The 17,800-nt window shown below is 36.3% G+C and overlaps 1 protein-coding gene across 3 annotated transcripts in view; it reads right to left on the bottom strand.

Annotated features, from left to right (window-relative positions):
- SMG1 (SMG1 nonsense mediated mRNA decay associated PI3K related kinase) overlaps window positions 1–17,800 on the bottom strand; it is a 115,799-nt gene that overhangs the window by 55,666 nt on the left and 42,333 nt on the right. For all 3 annotated transcript variants that reach the window (XM_043977406.1, XM_043977411.1, XM_043977418.1), the window contains 15 exons: window positions 17,370–17,467; window positions 14,590–14,763; window positions 12,330–12,554; window positions 11,688–11,789; window positions 10,704–10,973; window positions 6,179–6,309; window positions 5,894–6,055; window positions 4,920–5,038; window positions 4,436–4,523; window positions 4,224–4,325; window positions 3,638–3,778; window positions 2,991–3,190; window positions 2,421–2,617; window positions 2,090–2,254; window positions 525–679 (listed from right to left, as the gene is read on the bottom strand). In XM_043977406.1, the coding sequence (XP_043833341.1) occupies window positions 525–679; window positions 2,090–2,254; window positions 2,421–2,617; window positions 2,991–3,190; window positions 3,638–3,778; window positions 4,224–4,325; window positions 4,436–4,523; window positions 4,920–5,038; window positions 5,894–6,055; window positions 6,179–6,309; window positions 10,704–10,973; window positions 11,688–11,789; window positions 12,330–12,554; window positions 14,590–14,763; window positions 17,370–17,467 (2,329 nt within the window). The remainder of the gene's footprint in view (window positions 1–524; window positions 680–2,089; window positions 2,255–2,420; window positions 2,618–2,990; window positions 3,191–3,637; window positions 3,779–4,223; window positions 4,326–4,435; window positions 4,524–4,919; window positions 5,039–5,893; window positions 6,056–6,178; window positions 6,310–10,703; window positions 10,974–11,687; window positions 11,790–12,329; window positions 12,555–14,589; window positions 14,764–17,369; window positions 17,468–17,800) is intronic.

Here is a 17,800-nt window from a genome sequence, read left to right as displayed (position 1 = left end):
CCCTCTGGAGGAGATGAATCCTGAATGGGGTTTAGGAAAATCACTTTGGTGGCTGTGGAAGACAGATTAAAAAGGGAGAAGACTGGAAACAACCTGTATTCTACGGCATTGGGGGTATCCAAGCTCCAGTTACTGTCAGACATGCAGAGCAGCATTAAAGAAACAAGTAATAGTGATTCATAAGGTCTAAAGAACCCTATATACTCAAAAAAATGAGAGCTGGGGCACATTTTGCCAGAGAAGAACCCAGATGTCAAAACTTAAGACCCTGCTAACTTTGGCCACTAATAGGAAAAAATTCATCCAGTTCACCACAAATAGTTCTCTTCCCTCTGTTTTTCTCATATTCATGGAGAATAGTCCAAAAATCATACCCTCAGAAGACACATATACTATTCATGTACAAGTATGCTGTGACACCATTTCAATTTGCTAAATTGGAAACAGGTTGCTTTTATCTAGATTACAGAGTTTAAATGCAAGTTAATCAAATTATTTTCTCCTTCCCTCTCCCTGTCTCTTACCTTCCTTCTGCCTGTTGTGCCACTGAATTAATCCAGACAAGATTCTTTCCAACAACTGAAGATGACCACACAGCTAGTCCTTGTATAGCTTCAGGGCAATGTAGCTCACACAGTGCTTCTACCACCATCATAATTGTTACTTCTAGTTCATTTCCCTAGAATCAGCATTCAGAAGAATTAAAGACTATATCACCATACATTATTCAATTTACTTAAAAGGGAATACCTATTTCAAAATACTTCTATATTCATGAAGATACATCATAGATTAAGAAATTTTGTTAAGATTTCAAAGCTATATTAAATATGCATAACTATTAGATTCTGTATTTTTAAAAGTTGGTTAAATGGAATTTAAATTTAAGGTAATAAAATTATTAAAGGACTGATGAGATATGAGACAGAAAAGTTTAGTACATATGCCATGTGAAGCTCTTTTAACATCTAAGAATTCTTTTTTTTTTTTTGCAGGGCAATGAGGGTTAAAAGTGACTTGCCCAGGGTCACACAGCTAGTAAGCGTCAAGTGTCTGAGGCCAGATTTGAACTCGGGTCCTCCTGAATCCAGGGCTGGTGCTTTATTCACTGTGCCACCTAGCTGCCCCCTAAGAATTCTTTAAAATAAACATTGTGGTGAAATTAAAAAGAATAAGTATTGCCCTAAAGAGGAGTTTTAAGAAGACATCCCCACCCCACTCCCTTGCAGAAGTAGGAGAGTAGGAGGTACCTACGTGTGGTACACTGTATATATTTTCAGACTTTTTCAACTGAAAATGGATTGATTTTGATTGGGGGCTGGTGTTTCCCTCTTCTTCCTCTTTTTCTTTTTTTTTTTCCTTAAAAAATATTCTTTGCTATATGAGATGGCCCTGGAAGGTGATTGGGGTAGAAGAGGGGGTGGAGAGATACTGGGAGAAACTACAGTGATGTAAAAAACCAAAAGATATAAATACTATGGATTCTTGGGGAAGCTAAGATCATTTTATACTAAACTCTCAGAAGTCTTACAAGTAATGAGGATTCTGAATGTACTTTTTATTTTGTTTTGTGGGGCAATGGGGGTTAAGTGACTTGCCCAGGGTCACACAGCTAGTAAGTGTCAAGTGTCTGAGGCCGGATTTGAACTCAGGTACTCCTGAATCCAGGGCTGGTGCTTTATCCACTGCGCCATCTAGCCGCCCCCCTAAATATACTTTTGGTAAACTTAAAAACAATACATAATTAAGGGGACATTCAAGGTGCCTTGCTTAAATGAGAAAAAAATATGAAAACCTCTTTCTCTGCAAAACCTTTTCTTAAAAAATGAGATTAGGGTGCAGCTAGGTAGCGCAGTGGATAGAGCACCAGCCTTGGAGTCAGGACTGGGCAAGTCACTTAACCCCAACTGCCTCACCCCCCCCCCCCAAGAGATTAAATATTCGTAAGAGGAATGCTGAAGCAAGAGTTCTAAAAACCAATGGAAAGGAGTTTTTCATATTTCACTAGTAAAACAAGTCACATGTACCAAATAGCTAGCCCTGGGTATTCAAAATAAGAGCCAGATAAGTAATTAAGGAAAGTCTTTACCTGAGATATATTATTGGCTTTCATTTCAGTAAGCAAATCAAAGCCATGTCTTACAGTCACAGCAGGCTGACCTGCCAACAATCCAACTCTCATAATGGAAAGTCTAATCCGAGTTAGCCAGTCTTGACAAGTTTGGCGATTGGTATAGAAAAATGTCCTTATAACCTTTCAAAATAAACAGTGAAAAGGCTTAAGTTTATTAAAATTAAAAGTTAATTTAAATCTCATAAAGTTCAATCGAAATATCTCTTTTTTCATATAAATGTTGTTAAACAATCTAACTACAGGCTTCCACATAAATGGTCATATCTCAATAATCTCAGACACCAACCTTAGGAGGTGAAGTAAGTGCATTAGCACATCCTTCATATGCATTATACATTAGTTTTTCCAGGTTTTCTAAGTATTGAAGAAGAAGAACAAGTCTAAGTTGGTTGCTGCTATGTCCTTCATCATTGTCTGCAGTTGTCCATTGGCTAACATCTTGATCAGGGTTTAATGTGTGGGCTGCAAGACTTCTAATGATTCCTATAAACATTTGACAACATTCCAAATGAATAAACTTAATTTAATTTTGATTATACAATCAAATGTAAAAGAAATAAAAAAATACTGACATGAAGCAATCAGGTAGAGCATTATAATGAATCTTTCAATATATGATTAGAACATTTAAGCAGATAGAAAAATTTCTCATTGTTTCAGGCTGACAGTTAATCTATTAGAGCACACAATACATTTCTTTTGTCTAGTAAATTGATTATAACCATACCTATGCTTTAATAAGAAAGCATTGAATTTATCTTTAGTTCATTATCTACATCAATAACTTTGTAAAAAGGGTAAAAAGGCACTAGTATAATAAAATTATAGTAAAAAATTTATAAACTTTAAAAATCACCTTCAATTGTCTGGAATGTATCTTGTGCTCTGCCTAGGGGGGTTCTTAACTTAGAAAGAACAGTGAACTGGGCTGCTTCCCAAATAGCCCACTGCCAAAGAACAGCATCTGTCTTTAGAAGGTTTCGTGGAATAGTTGATTGGTCACGCTTATCTAGCCTCTGGCAACTGTAGAACAATCTCTCTAACCAATTGTCCTTCCTGAAAAAAGAGTTTTTATGTTTAATTTAGTAAGCATTTAATACGTACTTCTATGCCAGCCTCTGTGCAAAAAACTACAGATATAATGAGAACAATTTATTAGATGCTTAAATTATTAGGGTAAATGTTACCTATCTTCTACCATTCTTACCTCACCAGAACAGAACTTCTGAAACATTAGGGTCAGAACAGTTGAGCATTTTTCTAGGAAGTCAGTACTTTTCTAGCACTGTTTTCAGATAAAAGTATATTCTTAGTTATTTCATTATGCTAGATCTGAATAACTTTCTGTTGGTCATGATTACTACAAGTAGAAAAGAATGTGATTTTGTTGCCCATACTATGTGGTTACTCTTCAAAATTGAGGCTGGAGTAAAAATATTTCAAGTATAGTTTGTAGTCCTTTTCCCGGGTTTATCAGTAAGAAATAAAAAAAAAAATTCTTACCCAGTTCTATGAGAATTCCCATACAAAATAAAACTAATGACATCAGAGAAATCTTGTGGATGAAACGTATTACTTGGAGCCTTGCTCATGTGACTTCTTATAGCTAAAGAAATTTCTTGTATTTCTGTATGGTTGCTATTGCTGTAGGAGAAAAAAAGATGAGTTGTATTGAATAACAATCATTGAACAAAGAAACAATTTATTTCTAAGCTTCAAAGAGTAAGTGGAAAAATGCTTCAAAGATATAAAACTTAAGATCTAAGATATAAGGCTGAAAATTCTAAATGGGCTCTAAAGTTAATCTTACATTAATTTAACAGACTATGTGAAAACCTCTATTTGGAGAGCTATTTAGTAGTTCACAAAATGTACAAATCACAATTTTTGGAACTGGATCAACTGTCATTTTCATCACTGATAAGACTCAGCAAACTGCTCAATATATCACAAAGAACTACATTCAGAGGATTTTCCCCCTTTTTCTACAAAATTGTAAGACTCTGAAGTAAAAGTGGAGTGGGAACTTTTAATGGAGTTTGTTTTGTTGCCTCATAAAATGCTCTTACATTGATTTCAAAATCTTTACCTTAGGACAACATCCAAAGGAATAGATTTCAACAATTTTCCAAAGGCTTGTCGAATACGAGTTCCACTATGGACTAGCTGCACACGACACACATCAACACATCTACATTTAAAAAAAAGGAAATAGGAATTATCATTTGTGCACAGATAAAGGGTTTTGCTTTGGAGTGGGGGGAATAAGGGAGCAAAAATATGTAATTTTTTAATATATACCTTTGTAAAAGGTCATCAGGCAAGGAAGATGATAGGGCATGTAGGCTACTACATGCTTGAAGACAGATATTCACATCTTCAAGAAGGGCTATAATAGCATAAAAAAGGATAATTTTAAGACAATTTTTAGATTGTTTTATGTGACATTTTCTGGATTCTTGGGGTCAAAGACCAATATAATTCAGAAGCCTACTGTATGCAAGAACCTGTACTAATGGAAAACAGATTTTTCAAAGGCAAACATATTTTGCAAAATCAACTTAAATGCTTCTCAAGAGACATCTACAAAATATTTTACTGAAAAACTTAAGAAACCTGAATACTATGAATGGAAAATTTAATTTAAAAATCTTTATATGCAAGAATTTCCAAGTGGTAAGAGAGAATAAAAGATAAAAATACAGATGTGTTCAGCTATCTTTGCTAATTTCTGTTACCAGGGATGCTCAATTCTATAAAGTTTGAGTAGAAGCAAAAATCTTACTGTTTGCTAGAAGTCCTTTGCAAAACTTATGAAAAGATGGAAGAGAGAATAAAGGTGCATATGTTTCAGACTTTTTCATTAGAACAGCAACTTCCAAAGCCCAAGTCATTAGCAGTTTCCTAAAACAAATTCATACATAGCAAATATAAAAATGAACTTCCACATGCACACAATTATTTCTACATTAAATTTATTTCTAAAAAGTATCTCTCCAAATACTTCAACTACTTGTAAAATGAAGTTTGTATAAAAGAAATAATTTTGCCTTGATGGCTGAAAATTTCTTACAAAGCCTCTTTTAATAAAGCCTCAAAAAACTGGGGTTGGATTCTGGCCAAAGACAACTAAAGTCTCTACATACATATGTTCTTGAATTCTTCACACAACTCTTTTGAAAGGAATCAATAATAATGAACCTTCAAAATAAGGGAAGGGAATAAGCATTTATATACTGCCTATTATGTACCTGGCACTGTGGTAAGCGTTTTACCAATATTATCTCATTTGAATCCTGAGAATCCTGCAAGTTAGGTGCTATTATTATCCCCCATTTTACAGCTGAGGAAACTGAGGTATTCAGAGGTTAATGCCTATAGTTAAACAACTAGTCTGAACCTGGCTCTGAATTTAGGTCTTCCTGGGGCAGCTAGGTGGTGCAGTAGATAGAACACTGGCCCTGGATTGAGGAGGACCTGAGTTCAAATCTGACCTCAGACACTTGACACTTACTAGCTGTGTGACCCTGGCTAAGTCACTTAGCTCCAATTGCCTCGCCAAAAAAAAAAAAAAAAAAAAAAAAAAGAATTTAGGTCTTCCTGACTCCAGGTCCAGCACTCTATCCACTGTGCCAACTAGCTGCTCCCATATACCCAATATCTGAAAAATAAGCTACTATAATTTTTTAAACTGTTCTTATTCTAAGATAGTGGTCAATTTAGAAACAAAGCCATAATATTAAAATTTTTCCACATTACCTGGTATCCTGATTAAGATTATCTTTCTTTAGTAATATTCCCAAGAGGTTTAGTATGATTGAGAAATGCTTCTTTGTGGCTGTTGTTACAGTACTAATTACTGCTCCATCAAACAATGAGGGGGATGAAGAACTAAGACTACTAGATATGAAGTGATCATGCCTGGAAAACATACAAAAGTTTGAATTACTTAAAAAAATATATTTATAAAGTTAATAATACCCATAACAAATCAGCATCAATTTTAAAATTCTCGTAAATTTGTTTTCAAAGTGACAGTCTTACCTGGTACAGTGTGAATATAAGGTGTAGAGAACTGCATATTGAATAGCAGGAAAATGGACAGCTAGGTCACCATGCACAATCATCAGATTCTTACTCAGTAGTGCAAAGACTGTTGGAGACAGCGCCCACATCTAAGCAAGTATAAAAAAAATGCTGGGTTGCTATTTTTTAAGAGCAAATCCTTAGAAACTAAGTACAAATGAAAATATACTGATAATGCTAAAAATAAATATATTTACAGAGATAAACATGTTAATTCAGAAACTCCAAGGAATAAACAGATCTACCCTTTTATGTTATATTTATGAATGTCACTATACTCTTCACTACAGGTGATAAGGTATCTTGCTGTGTGCTCATTCCTCTCTATTCCTTTTCTATTGGGATGCTATTTACTCATCTCTGTGCCTTAGTTTTCTTTTAGTTACACCAATACACCAAATTTCCTCATCATTTCTATATGAGAAAGTCTCAATGGGTAAGGGTTTGAGGGAATATAAAGAAAATAATCTCTAAGTCAGCGGTTACAAATGTGTGGCTTGCAGTGCCACCAGATTAAAAGTAACTGGGAAATAGTAAAATAAAAATAGAATAAAACATAATTAGCATAACATTTTAATCTAAAGTCAATAACAGGCAGGGATATTAATGTAAAGATCAGTGATCACTGTTTCTATGTAAGTTTGACACCACTAGTCTAAGCTAAGACAGTCCTGCTGTCAAATATAAAAAAGAGGCAGTATAGTACAGTGGAAGGAACATGAGCTTAGAAGTCAGCGGACCCAGGTTCAAATTCCAGTTCTGGTGCTCTGTGACCTTTGTCACAGAGTCATTTAACTTACCTAATCCTCAGTTTCTTCTCTAAAACGAGGGGTATGGACTAGATGACCATCATGCCATCACCAGAGAGGTATGGAAAGCTGTCCCTTCCAGCCCCAGATCTGTGCCCCTAGGTATGGGGTGGTGGTAAAGGAGTAAAGAGGATAACCTGCTCATTAATAGGGAGAGGCTGCAGGCAAGCACTGAAGTCCCAGTCCAAATAACTGCTAATTCTTTTCTCAAACAGAAACTCTCATTAACTAAGCAAGGCACTGCTAGAGTTTTCAAAACTAAGACAAGGTGGATGCTTCCTTAGTAAACAAACTCTTCTTCAAACCAGGTGTCTTACTCACATTCCTTACTTCTCTTAGCTCTCCACTGACGCTGAACTCCCTCTCACGACACTGCATCCTTGGCTGTTCTTTCCAGAACTGGCTGGACCTTTCTCACATCCTTCAATACAACTGTATTGGAGGAGTTGGAAAACGGTCACTTCCAGACTGTCCCATTATTTCCTTCATTCAGCAACCTCTCCTCAATCAAAATTTTCTGCCCAATCCAAACTATGGTGGCTATAGTACGCCAAATCCCAGGACAGTCTCCCTCCTTTCTCGTGCATTATAGTAATAGGCTCATCACTGTCCTCTCTTCCAAAACTCTTGCCTCATACTAGGTGACTTTAATATCTACAAAGATGCTTCCTCAAACTCCCTAACTTCCATTTGGCCACAAACTAGATCTCATCATTACCCTACAAGTGTCCCGCTTCCCTAATTAGAAACTGCCATTATCTGACCATAGTTTCATCCTCTCCTAAATTAATTTTTCTCCCTCAAGACTTCTAATCCCTCCAAACATCAGTACTTTTAGAAACTTCCCCTTTCCTCCCTCTTCAATCTCAAACCAATAGTTAGCCATTTCAATCTGTTTCATACTGTTCTCTGCTCTCTAATCCTCACCCCTTGGTTCTATCTCATTCATCTCTTAAAAGGTCAACTTTAGATTACTCTTCCCATCTGCTCCTCCTCATGTGCTGATGAACCCAAAAGGAGTAAGTCTCACAACCTGAGTTATTAATTCAGATTATCTAACCTCAACTGGTCTCTCATTGCAGCAAAAAACCAGTCCGTTGATTCTACTCTATTGATCACATCTCATTCCTCACAGAAACTATTCTAAACCTTCTCATCACTTCAAGCCTCCCATACCTTCCATTACCAAGCCGAGGAGGCCCCCTTGGTTCTTTATGAGAAAACTGAGGCCATTCAAATTGAGTTCACTCTTCCTCCATTCTCTTCACAACAGAACCCCTGACACTGTTATCACCCACTCTCTCCTCCCTCAGTCCTGGCCCTTTTCCTAGAACTAAGGACAACCCCTGTATATGTCTTCTCTAGAAAACAGTAACCTCAATGTTCCTCCTTGACCACCCCCCCAAAAATTGCTCTTTTCCTATCTATTCTTTTTCTGCCCTAATGTTTTCATATATGTTCAGGTTTCCCCCTCACCATCCCCTCAAGCCAAAGTCCAAGATCACTCTCCCTTTTCTAAGCCAAACTCCTTTTAAAAGCTGTCTCCTCTCACTTGCCTCTCACTAATTTGGCAGCCCTTTGTAATCTGACTCTCAACATCATCACTCAACAAAATTATCTTCATCATGCCCCCTAACTGTGGCTGTATTCCAGTGTTGTGTCCTAGGCTCTCTCTCTCTTCTCTCCTCCCCTACATTCTCTCCTTTGCTAAATTCATCAGCTCCCTTGGATTTATCTGTCACCTCTATGCAGATCACTCACAGATCTATCTATCTAGCCCACTTTTCCGTAATAATTTGTCTGAATAGTTCAGGTGGGAGCTGTTGTAATGTCTCATTGTATAATCTCATCTTTGTATTTCTTCTAATTTGGTATTAGCACAAGGACCAAAATCAACCAATCTGTGGTCTGAGTGCATATAAACAATTCATTCAGAAAAAAACAAAAACCCTATGTAGTAACCAGATTCTTTATCATTAATATAAATGAATTTCATATTTTGTGGTGGTGTTCAGTGTTTCTCTTGTCTAGTACCTTCAGAATAACTTCCATGAATAAAGTATTTACAACATATTAACATTAGGTTTCTGGGTTAGCCTACAAAATCAAGCACTTGGTCTTTTTTTCCTTATCGTGAACCATATTTACTTTCTCCTACAGAGAAAGGAATGAGCATTTACATAGTGCCTACTCTGTCTCAGGTACCATGCTATGTGTTTTACAGATGTTATCTAAATGAGCATTTGAGTCTCACAACAAATCAAGGAGGTTAACATGCTCTTTTGTTGTGGAAACTGAAGAATTGCCCATGTTTATACAGCTAGTAATTATTAGAGGCTATATTTGAACCTGGGTCTTCCTGACTCCAGATCCAGCACTCCATCCAGTACACCACCTAACTGCCTCTAAAGTAACACATTCAAAGTCATGCAATGACTCAATCAATAATCAAGAAACATTCATTAAGTGGCTATGATGTGCCAGGCACTGTGCTAAACACAGAGGATACAAAAAGAGGCAAGAGACAAATCTGTGCCCTCAGGGAGTTTATGATCTATTCAATATTAAGTGGCAAGCCAGGTTTAGAACCCAGGTCTTCAGATTTTAAATCCAGTCCTTCTTCCATTATACCATGGGGAGTAGCTCACAAATGTGTTGAAGTCACTGAGCATTAAGACATACCACTTTATTTATTTATTTATCTCCCGCCCACCCCCGGGGCAATGAGGGTTAAGTGACATGCCCAGGGTCACACAGCTAGTGTGTGTCAAGTGTCTGAGGGCAGATTTGAACTCAGGTCCTCCTGAATCCAGGGCCGGTGCTTTATCCACTGTGCCACCTAGCTGCCCCACCATGTTTAAAAAAAACAAACCATGAAAACCCACATACAGAAAAGTAGAAAAATTGAAAAGACATTTTTTGTTTAGTTAGTTGTTTCAGATGTGTAACTCTCTAGGGTTTTCTTGGCAAAGAGAGTGGAGTGGTCTGCCAGTTCCTTTTCCAGCTTATTTTACAGATGAGGAAACTGAGGCAAACAAGGTTTAGTGATTTGCCCAGGGTCACACAGCTAATAAGTGTCTGAGGCCAGCACTCAACTCATTGCACCACTTAGCTGCCCCCAAAATTTGTTGCTGTTCAGTTATGCCTGATTCCTCATGACCCCATGGACCACTGCACGCTAATACTGTCAACAGGGTTTTCTTGGCAAGGATACTGGAGTGGTTTGCTATTTCCTTTTCTAGTGGATCAAGGCAGACTAAGTGACTTGCCCAGGGTAACAGAGCTAGCAAGTGTCTGAGGTTGGATTTGAACTCAGGTCTTCTTGACTCTAGGCCCAACGCTCTATCCACTGAATCACCTAGCTGCCTCAAGCTATTTTTTTAAAAGAAAAGATTAAAATTAATTACATCTCTAATATCCACAATAATGGCAACTGTTAAATTGTCTTATTTTGTGCAAACTCATTTAACTGTCATTAAAATACATATTCCTGATAAATGTTACTCAGCAACAATTAGAAAGTTTATTTATATCAATCTGACTCTTTGAAAAGAAATATTTAAACGTTCCCTGAATAGTAATTTTGGAGTCACAATGATGTGACTCTAATCACACACAGCTGATACTTTAGAAATAAGTAAGAAGGGCAGACCAATAAAGTAGTAAAGACTTACCCCAATCAATGAGTTTTTGGCATTTCCAATTGTAGTTAATGCACTGAGATCAAATATAACTACAAATTTTGCATTGTCTACATTGAATACATGGTTCTTAAAAGCATCATGTTGGATTTCAGAACAGGCTTCAGGAAGTTGTAGGTTATGCAGGAGATTGTTCAGTGCACAGGTCATTTCTCCCAAAATTAACCTGTAGGCAGTCTCCAAAACAGGAATATTCTTCAGGCTGAGTACAGCTTGATAGACAGCATGAGCTACAGCAACAACCTTGAAAATTTAAGAAAACATCTCAAAAAAAGGGTAATTTTTCTAAACAAAAATGCTCGAAAGCATTTCCTGTGTTTATTTAGTTTTGTAGGGCTTTTACATTTGTTATTTGTGTCTATCAAGAAGTTAGAGGTATATCAAGGTTAGAAAACTGAAAACTGATTCCTTAACAAAAACAAATCTTAAATTTGCAAATACAACTATAAAAGAACAGAGTTCAAATGCATGTATAGAGCTTAACCAAAAGTAGTTGTTGTTTGTTTGTTTGTTGGGTTTTTTTGCAGGGCAATGAGGGTTAAGTGACTTGCCCAGGGTCACACAGCTATTAAGTGTCGTGTGTCTGAGGCCAGATTTGAACTCAGGTCCTCCTGAATCCAGGGCCAGTGCTTTATCCATTGCATCACCTAGCTGCTCCCTTAACCAAAAGTTTTTAACAACTGGCTTAAATTTTTAATGATGATGCAATGATGGACTTTTAAAATTTTTAATTAAATTAAAAAATGTTTGCCTACCCCAAGAAAATCTAGTTCCTTCTACAGCAGTATGGTACTATGGTACTGCTTTATTCAAAGAATTAATTTCAATCCTAAAATTCAGAGAACAAGTATTCATCAGATCATTTAACAGGTACTTACGTCCTCTATAATATAAGGTAAAAATGTTTACAGATCCCCCTTTCCTCACAAATCAGCTTTATATTTACTTATCACTCACCTCTTTTTCTTTATGATAACGCAGAAGTAGTAGTTTAGATGCTGGTATAAACAGTTTTTCTACGAATGATGATGGTAATTTTGTATTTATCTGTTCAACAATCTAAAAGCATAAGACAACAATATTTGTCTCATCTATATTTTTAAAATTCCAAACGTCATAAACTATTTTAAAAACCTTTGTATGCCATTTTAATCGAAAATAACCCTACATAGGATTAAGCCACTGACCACTATAAAGTTATTATAAAAGCCATCTCTTCACAGACAACCATTAAACTAACCCATTTTTAAATGTTACACAAAAGCTGAAGTGGAAAAGAAGCAAAATATAACAGGAAATCCCCAAAATGACTATTTATGTACTTCTATGATCTTATACAAAAAGGAAAGCTTTGACACTGTAAAATAACAAAAATATTAAGAGAACTTCTAGCAATAAAATGAAGCAAAATATTGTACTCAGAAAAGCATATTATGCTATAAAAATACATTAAAAATTCCCTTAATATAAAGAATGACTAAAAGTAAATTTTTAAATAATACCCTTTGAGTTTCCAACATCCTAATTTAAGTTCAAAGGTTTGAATAAACCATAAATCAATAAATTAAAAGGCAACTAAAACTGGAATGAAACACTTACCAATGTGAGCAAATTCAAGACCGAGATGATATAATCTGTACCACAAGTCTGGCAATTCTCCAACTGATCTAATCCATATGTGATGACCATGTCACAATGTATAGTCATGCTGGGATCTAGGCTACCAAGCAAAACACCAACACACTCATTGGCAGCTGTCAAAACTGCCTCAGAAAAAAATACTTGGTTTGCTGCTGTAACACATCTCATTACTCTGTATAGTACCTGCAAATGAGGGGAAAATCCCAGTTTTTAAAAACTGTTAACTTATTACTACTTTTAAAAATTATCTGTTAGGATGACAGGATCAGAGATCTGGAGGTAGGAAGGATATCCAACCCCATACATCTTACAGTCAGGAAACTGAGGTCCAGGGAGTGACCTACCAAGTGACTTGTTAAAGACAGTGTCAGATTGCCAAGATAGTGTCAAATTCAGGATTTAATTCAGGTCCTCTAACCTCAGCATTCTCTCCACTTCCCTAGTCTGAATTTATTTACAAATTATAAGATAACAGTATTTTACATTAACAAGAGTGTGCTCAATATGCTAACACTAAAATGTTCTCAAGCCAGAAAATTCTGGAGATTTAACAAGAACTGGAATTCATTCTAATACTTTTTTTTAAGTGAGGCAATTGGGGTTAAGTGACTTGCCCAGGGTCACACAGCTAGTAAGTGTTAAATGGCTGAGGCCGGATTTGAACTCAGGTCCTCCTGACTCTAGGGCCAGTGCTCTATCCACTATGCCACCTAGCTGGCTAAGCATGAATAACAGAATAACATTATTGTTCTTGCTAACTGACCTGTTTACTTTTAAAAGTTAAGAAAAGACTTTGGCCAAAACTAAGTAATAGGTGGCAGAATGAGTATATTTTATAAAATTTTAAATAACTTTTCAAGTAGGATAATCAATATTTATAAATTAAATTCCCAATGAATACAAATCAGGGAAAATAGATTAATGCTGGAATATAATAATCTATACAAAATTCTTTAACCACAGGTAATCATAAGAAACCAATTAAAAAGCCTAAACAAGATCAAAATGCTTTTTACTGTCTAAATTAAAGTCTGTGATAGTCACATAACTGGAAAGTTATTAACTATATTGATTTACTTTATGTTTTAGTGAGTTTTTAAACTGCCCACACATTTGCTTTTGTTGATGTTCATCCTTTTTTAAAGAGGAACAATGACATCAGGGGGTGATATCTTGAGTCGTGAGTGAACTGGATTTAAATGAGGCAGAGTTGCATAAAGTTGTCGGCCTCACTCTTTCTTCTATAATCACCAAAGTCCAGTGGGAAAAGACAAAAATCAAGATGACTGACAATGGCCTATGATGCAGTAGACGACCTTAGTGCCTTCAATGTCGGACCAAGCACTAAGAGTTCTACATTGTTTGCTTCAGCTGCCTTCAAGACCACTGGACTAAATTGTTCTTATCCACCAGGTATGCCAGGGGAAGTCTTCACATGCTTGGGGTAGACATCCCCTAACTCACAGACAGGTTTGAGGCCCATCATTTACCCTAGATTTGGTTTAGCCTATTTGCTGAGATGGTTTTATGGGGGTGTGCCACAGCTTCTAGAAGCTTTTAAAGACTAATCATAGCTCTAAGACTGGAGCAATGACACATGAATGTGAAAATGAAGTATGGTTTACATCAAAGGTGTGTTCATTTAATGTATGTGAATAAGAACACTATCAAACCCATTCTTATCATTAAATAAGGATAATCTATACAGAAGGATCTCATTTTCTAGCTTTATAGAATACATTATTATTATTAAATAGCTTTTGCTGTCCTCAATATTTATATCCTTTTAACCATAATTAACTTGAAACCATCTATAATACAAATCATTCTAAAATAGATTACACATTTTCCCACCTTTCTGAGCAGAGCATATATTTTTAACTTTATTATAAACATGTTATTATACTATGCTGTAATATAGTAATGGTTGCTGAGATGTGCGAAAGCTGTTTTGTCTCTATAAAAATGGGCTTTAATTTGACTTAAGTTCCTATATCTTTTCATGGTTTTTATGTCTCTTCCTTTGTGGTCAGCATGCCTACCTTTTCCTCTTTTCTAATTTGCTACTTCTAATCATTTTACTATGAAACTGAGAAAACAAATAATCAAGTTTGTTAGAACAGTCAAAATTAAAAGTTACTAGGGCATAAAGAACTGAGAGGTTCTCTATTTTGTTTCTTAATGCTATATAAAGGATACTTAAAAAAAAACAACTTACATCTGTTACATATGCTTCAGTAATTGGAGGACCTCTGATTGGGCTGAAGCGCTCCCCAATACTTCTTACCACAGTACTGAATACCCGAAGAAGTGCTGCTAACTTTGGTAATGATACCGATGGAGGTGGAATATCTTCATCTACTGACTCTCCAGAGGCCACATGGCTAAGGTCCTAGATAGGTTACAAAACATTTATTTTATTTTTGCAGGGCAATGAGGGTTAAGTGACTTGCCCAGGGTCACACAGCTAGTAAGTGGCAAGTGTTTGAGGTTGGATTTGAACTCAGGTCCCCCTGAATCCAGGGCTGGTGCTTTATCCACTGCACCACCTAGCTGACCCCCAAAACATTCATTTATGAAGACATGTAAGTAAAAAACTCATTGAGAAAAAAAAAACATTAAAAAAATTCCAGTCTCAAAAGCATACATTTGGTACAGACAACAACAACAAAATGCAATATAGAAATGGATCTCTTCTCTCACATTATTATTAATTAAATCCAGTTGATAAAGGAAATAATTTCTATTCTAGCAACGCAGTAGAAAGATCACTGGATCACTGTATTTGTAATAACAGAAACCTTTCTGTGAATCCAAGTTCTACTACTTACTAGGCAACTTTGGCTAAGTAACTTCAACTCTCTATGCCTCGGGTTCCTCATCTATAAAATGTTAAGACAGACTAGTTACATAGAGTATCTTAGAATTCAAGCTTTCTAATTTACTTATTCAAAAAGTACTTTTGCTGTTACTTCCTGTAAAACACTTTGCTAAAAAAAAAAATTGCTATTCTTCAAGAATTTACAAACTAGAGTAGAGAGAATACACAAAAATTAGGCAATTCATTAAGTTAAATTACAAAAATACAAAAAAAAAATGTTATACCACCTTCTATTGGGATAAGTGACATGGATAATAGATGCTATAATTTTGAAGCAGAAAATTTTTCTCTGGACTAAAATAATCTGGAAAGACAACAAGAAGTAGGTTTTAAAGAAAACTTAAGAATTTTAATCTAGGGAAAAAATGTTGAGGAGCCTACATTCCAGATGTGAGAAATGTCTTGTGTAAAGGCTATGAGGTGAAAATGTGCATGAGTTTTTTGTAGAAAGGCAAAGACCAACCTGCTGCAAGCCAAAAGTTATGTCAGAGGAATAGTGGGAGATGGGATGAAAAAACTGGTTATGGTAACTTTGGGAAAAATCTTAAATTCCAAGGTAGAGAGTAAATTTTAACCTGTGGGTACTTAAGCTCCTACTATGTGCCAGGCAATATGCTAGATACTGAGGATACCAGTATAAAACCTTATCAATCCTTATTGGAAAAGAGTTTACATTATAAAGAGGAAGACAAATACAAATATGGATATGTACAGCATAAATGCAAATATAAACTAAGTTGTTAGAAAGTAGAAAAGGCAATATTGGATGTGAATGGTAAGGGAGAAGGAAGAGTCAAGGATAATGCCAGGATTACCAATCTGGGAGATGGGAAGGATGGTGGTGGTGCCTTTGACAGAAAAACGAAAATTTGGAAGAGAGGAGGGTTGGGCAGGGGTAGGGATAGGAATCGGGGAATAACAATGAGTTCAGTCTTAGACCTATGGAGTTTGAGATGTTTCCTTAACATCCAATTTGAAATGACTGATAAGCAATTAATGAGATGGGGCTGCATAGAGGTAACAGATAAATCCAAGGGAGCTGATGAATTTAGCAAAGGAGAGAATGTAGGGGGAGGAGAGAAGAGAGAGAGAGCCTAGGACACAACACTGGAATACAGCCACAGTTAGGGGGCATGATGTGGATGATGAGCCAGCAAAGGAGACTGAGGAGTGGTCATACTGAAAGGTATCAGAAAAGGAGGTGTCAGGGGCAGCTAGATGGCACAGTGGATAGAGCACCGGCCCTGGAGTCAGGAGGACCTGAGTTCAAATCCAGCATCAGACACTTAACACTTACTAGCTGTGTGACTCTGGGCAAGTCACTTAACCCCAATTGCCTCACTAAAAAAAAAAAAAGAAAAGAAAAGAAAAGGAGGTGTCATGAAAACCCAGAGAAGAGGGAGCATCCAGAAGGAAGAGAGTGGTCAGCAGTGTCAAATGCAGCAGGTGGGGGGAAAAGAATGATGATGACTGGGAAAAGACTATTAAGATTTGGCAATTGAGAGATCACTGGCAACTCTGGAGAAGATAATTTTTGTTGAGTGATGATGTTGAGAGTCAGATTACAAAGGGCAGTGAGAATAGATAGTTTTTCTTCTTTTTTTGTGTGTGTGAGGCAATTGGGGTTAAATGACTTGCCCAGGGTCACACAGCCAGTAAGCGTTAAGTGTCTGAGGCCGGATTTGAACTCAGGTCCTCCTGACTCCAGGGCTGGTGCTCTATCCACTGCACCATCTAGCTGCCCCCTAGACAGTTTTTAAAAGGAATCTGGCTTAGAAAGGGAAGAGTGATCTAGGACTTTGGCTTGAGAGCATGGTGGGGCCTAGCAAAAGTTGAAGATTAGGAAGGTAATCAAATTCTTGGAATAGGATACTGTCAAATAGGAAAAGGAAAGAAAAGGACAATGTTATGAGACATTTCATTAACTGTGGTGACTGACTGGCCATTGGGGATGAGAAAAATGTTTTTTAAAAACCAAGACAGGTTTGGAATCTGAGTATATGAAAAAATGTTATATACCCCTAACCAGATGAAGAGCAACAAGAAATACAATTGGTCTTAGATTTTAAAAAATTTTTGCTCAACATTTTATTAAAAATTCCTATCCACATGCTTACCTCAGCATAAGCCTCCATATCCTCTAGAAATTGACCAAGAAGAGTGGTAGAAAATGCAAGATCAGCTACCCAAAATGGCTCCAGACTCTGTAACCATCCTATGGAAGGTGTAAGACAGATTTTAGAAGATGAGAGTGAGCAAAGAAAATATACATTACTTGGCTTTGACCAATCCTAGTTTTTAAATGGACCCATCCTTTGAAAGTATTTAACTACATTTTATATCAAAGTAAAACATACAAATAATTTAAAATACAATATTATTCTGCAAGAAAGTATACATAAAATCAAACTTCCAAAATTTAACATGTAAAGTTATTTTCTAAATATGGTATCAATTCAAAATGAAGAAATCCATCGCATCTAAGACTGAGTCTAGTTTTAGTTCTGCCACTGATTTGACAACTGACTTTAGGAAAACATCTTAAAGA

This window comes from Dromiciops gliroides, chromosome 1, assembly GCF_019393635.1.
Source record: "Dromiciops gliroides isolate mDroGli1 chromosome 1, mDroGli1.pri, whole genome shotgun sequence".
NCBI classification, from domain to species: Eukaryota; Metazoa; Chordata; class Mammalia; order Microbiotheria; family Microbiotheriidae; genus Dromiciops; species Dromiciops gliroides.
This window is presented reverse-complemented; position numbering and strand designations above follow the sequence as displayed.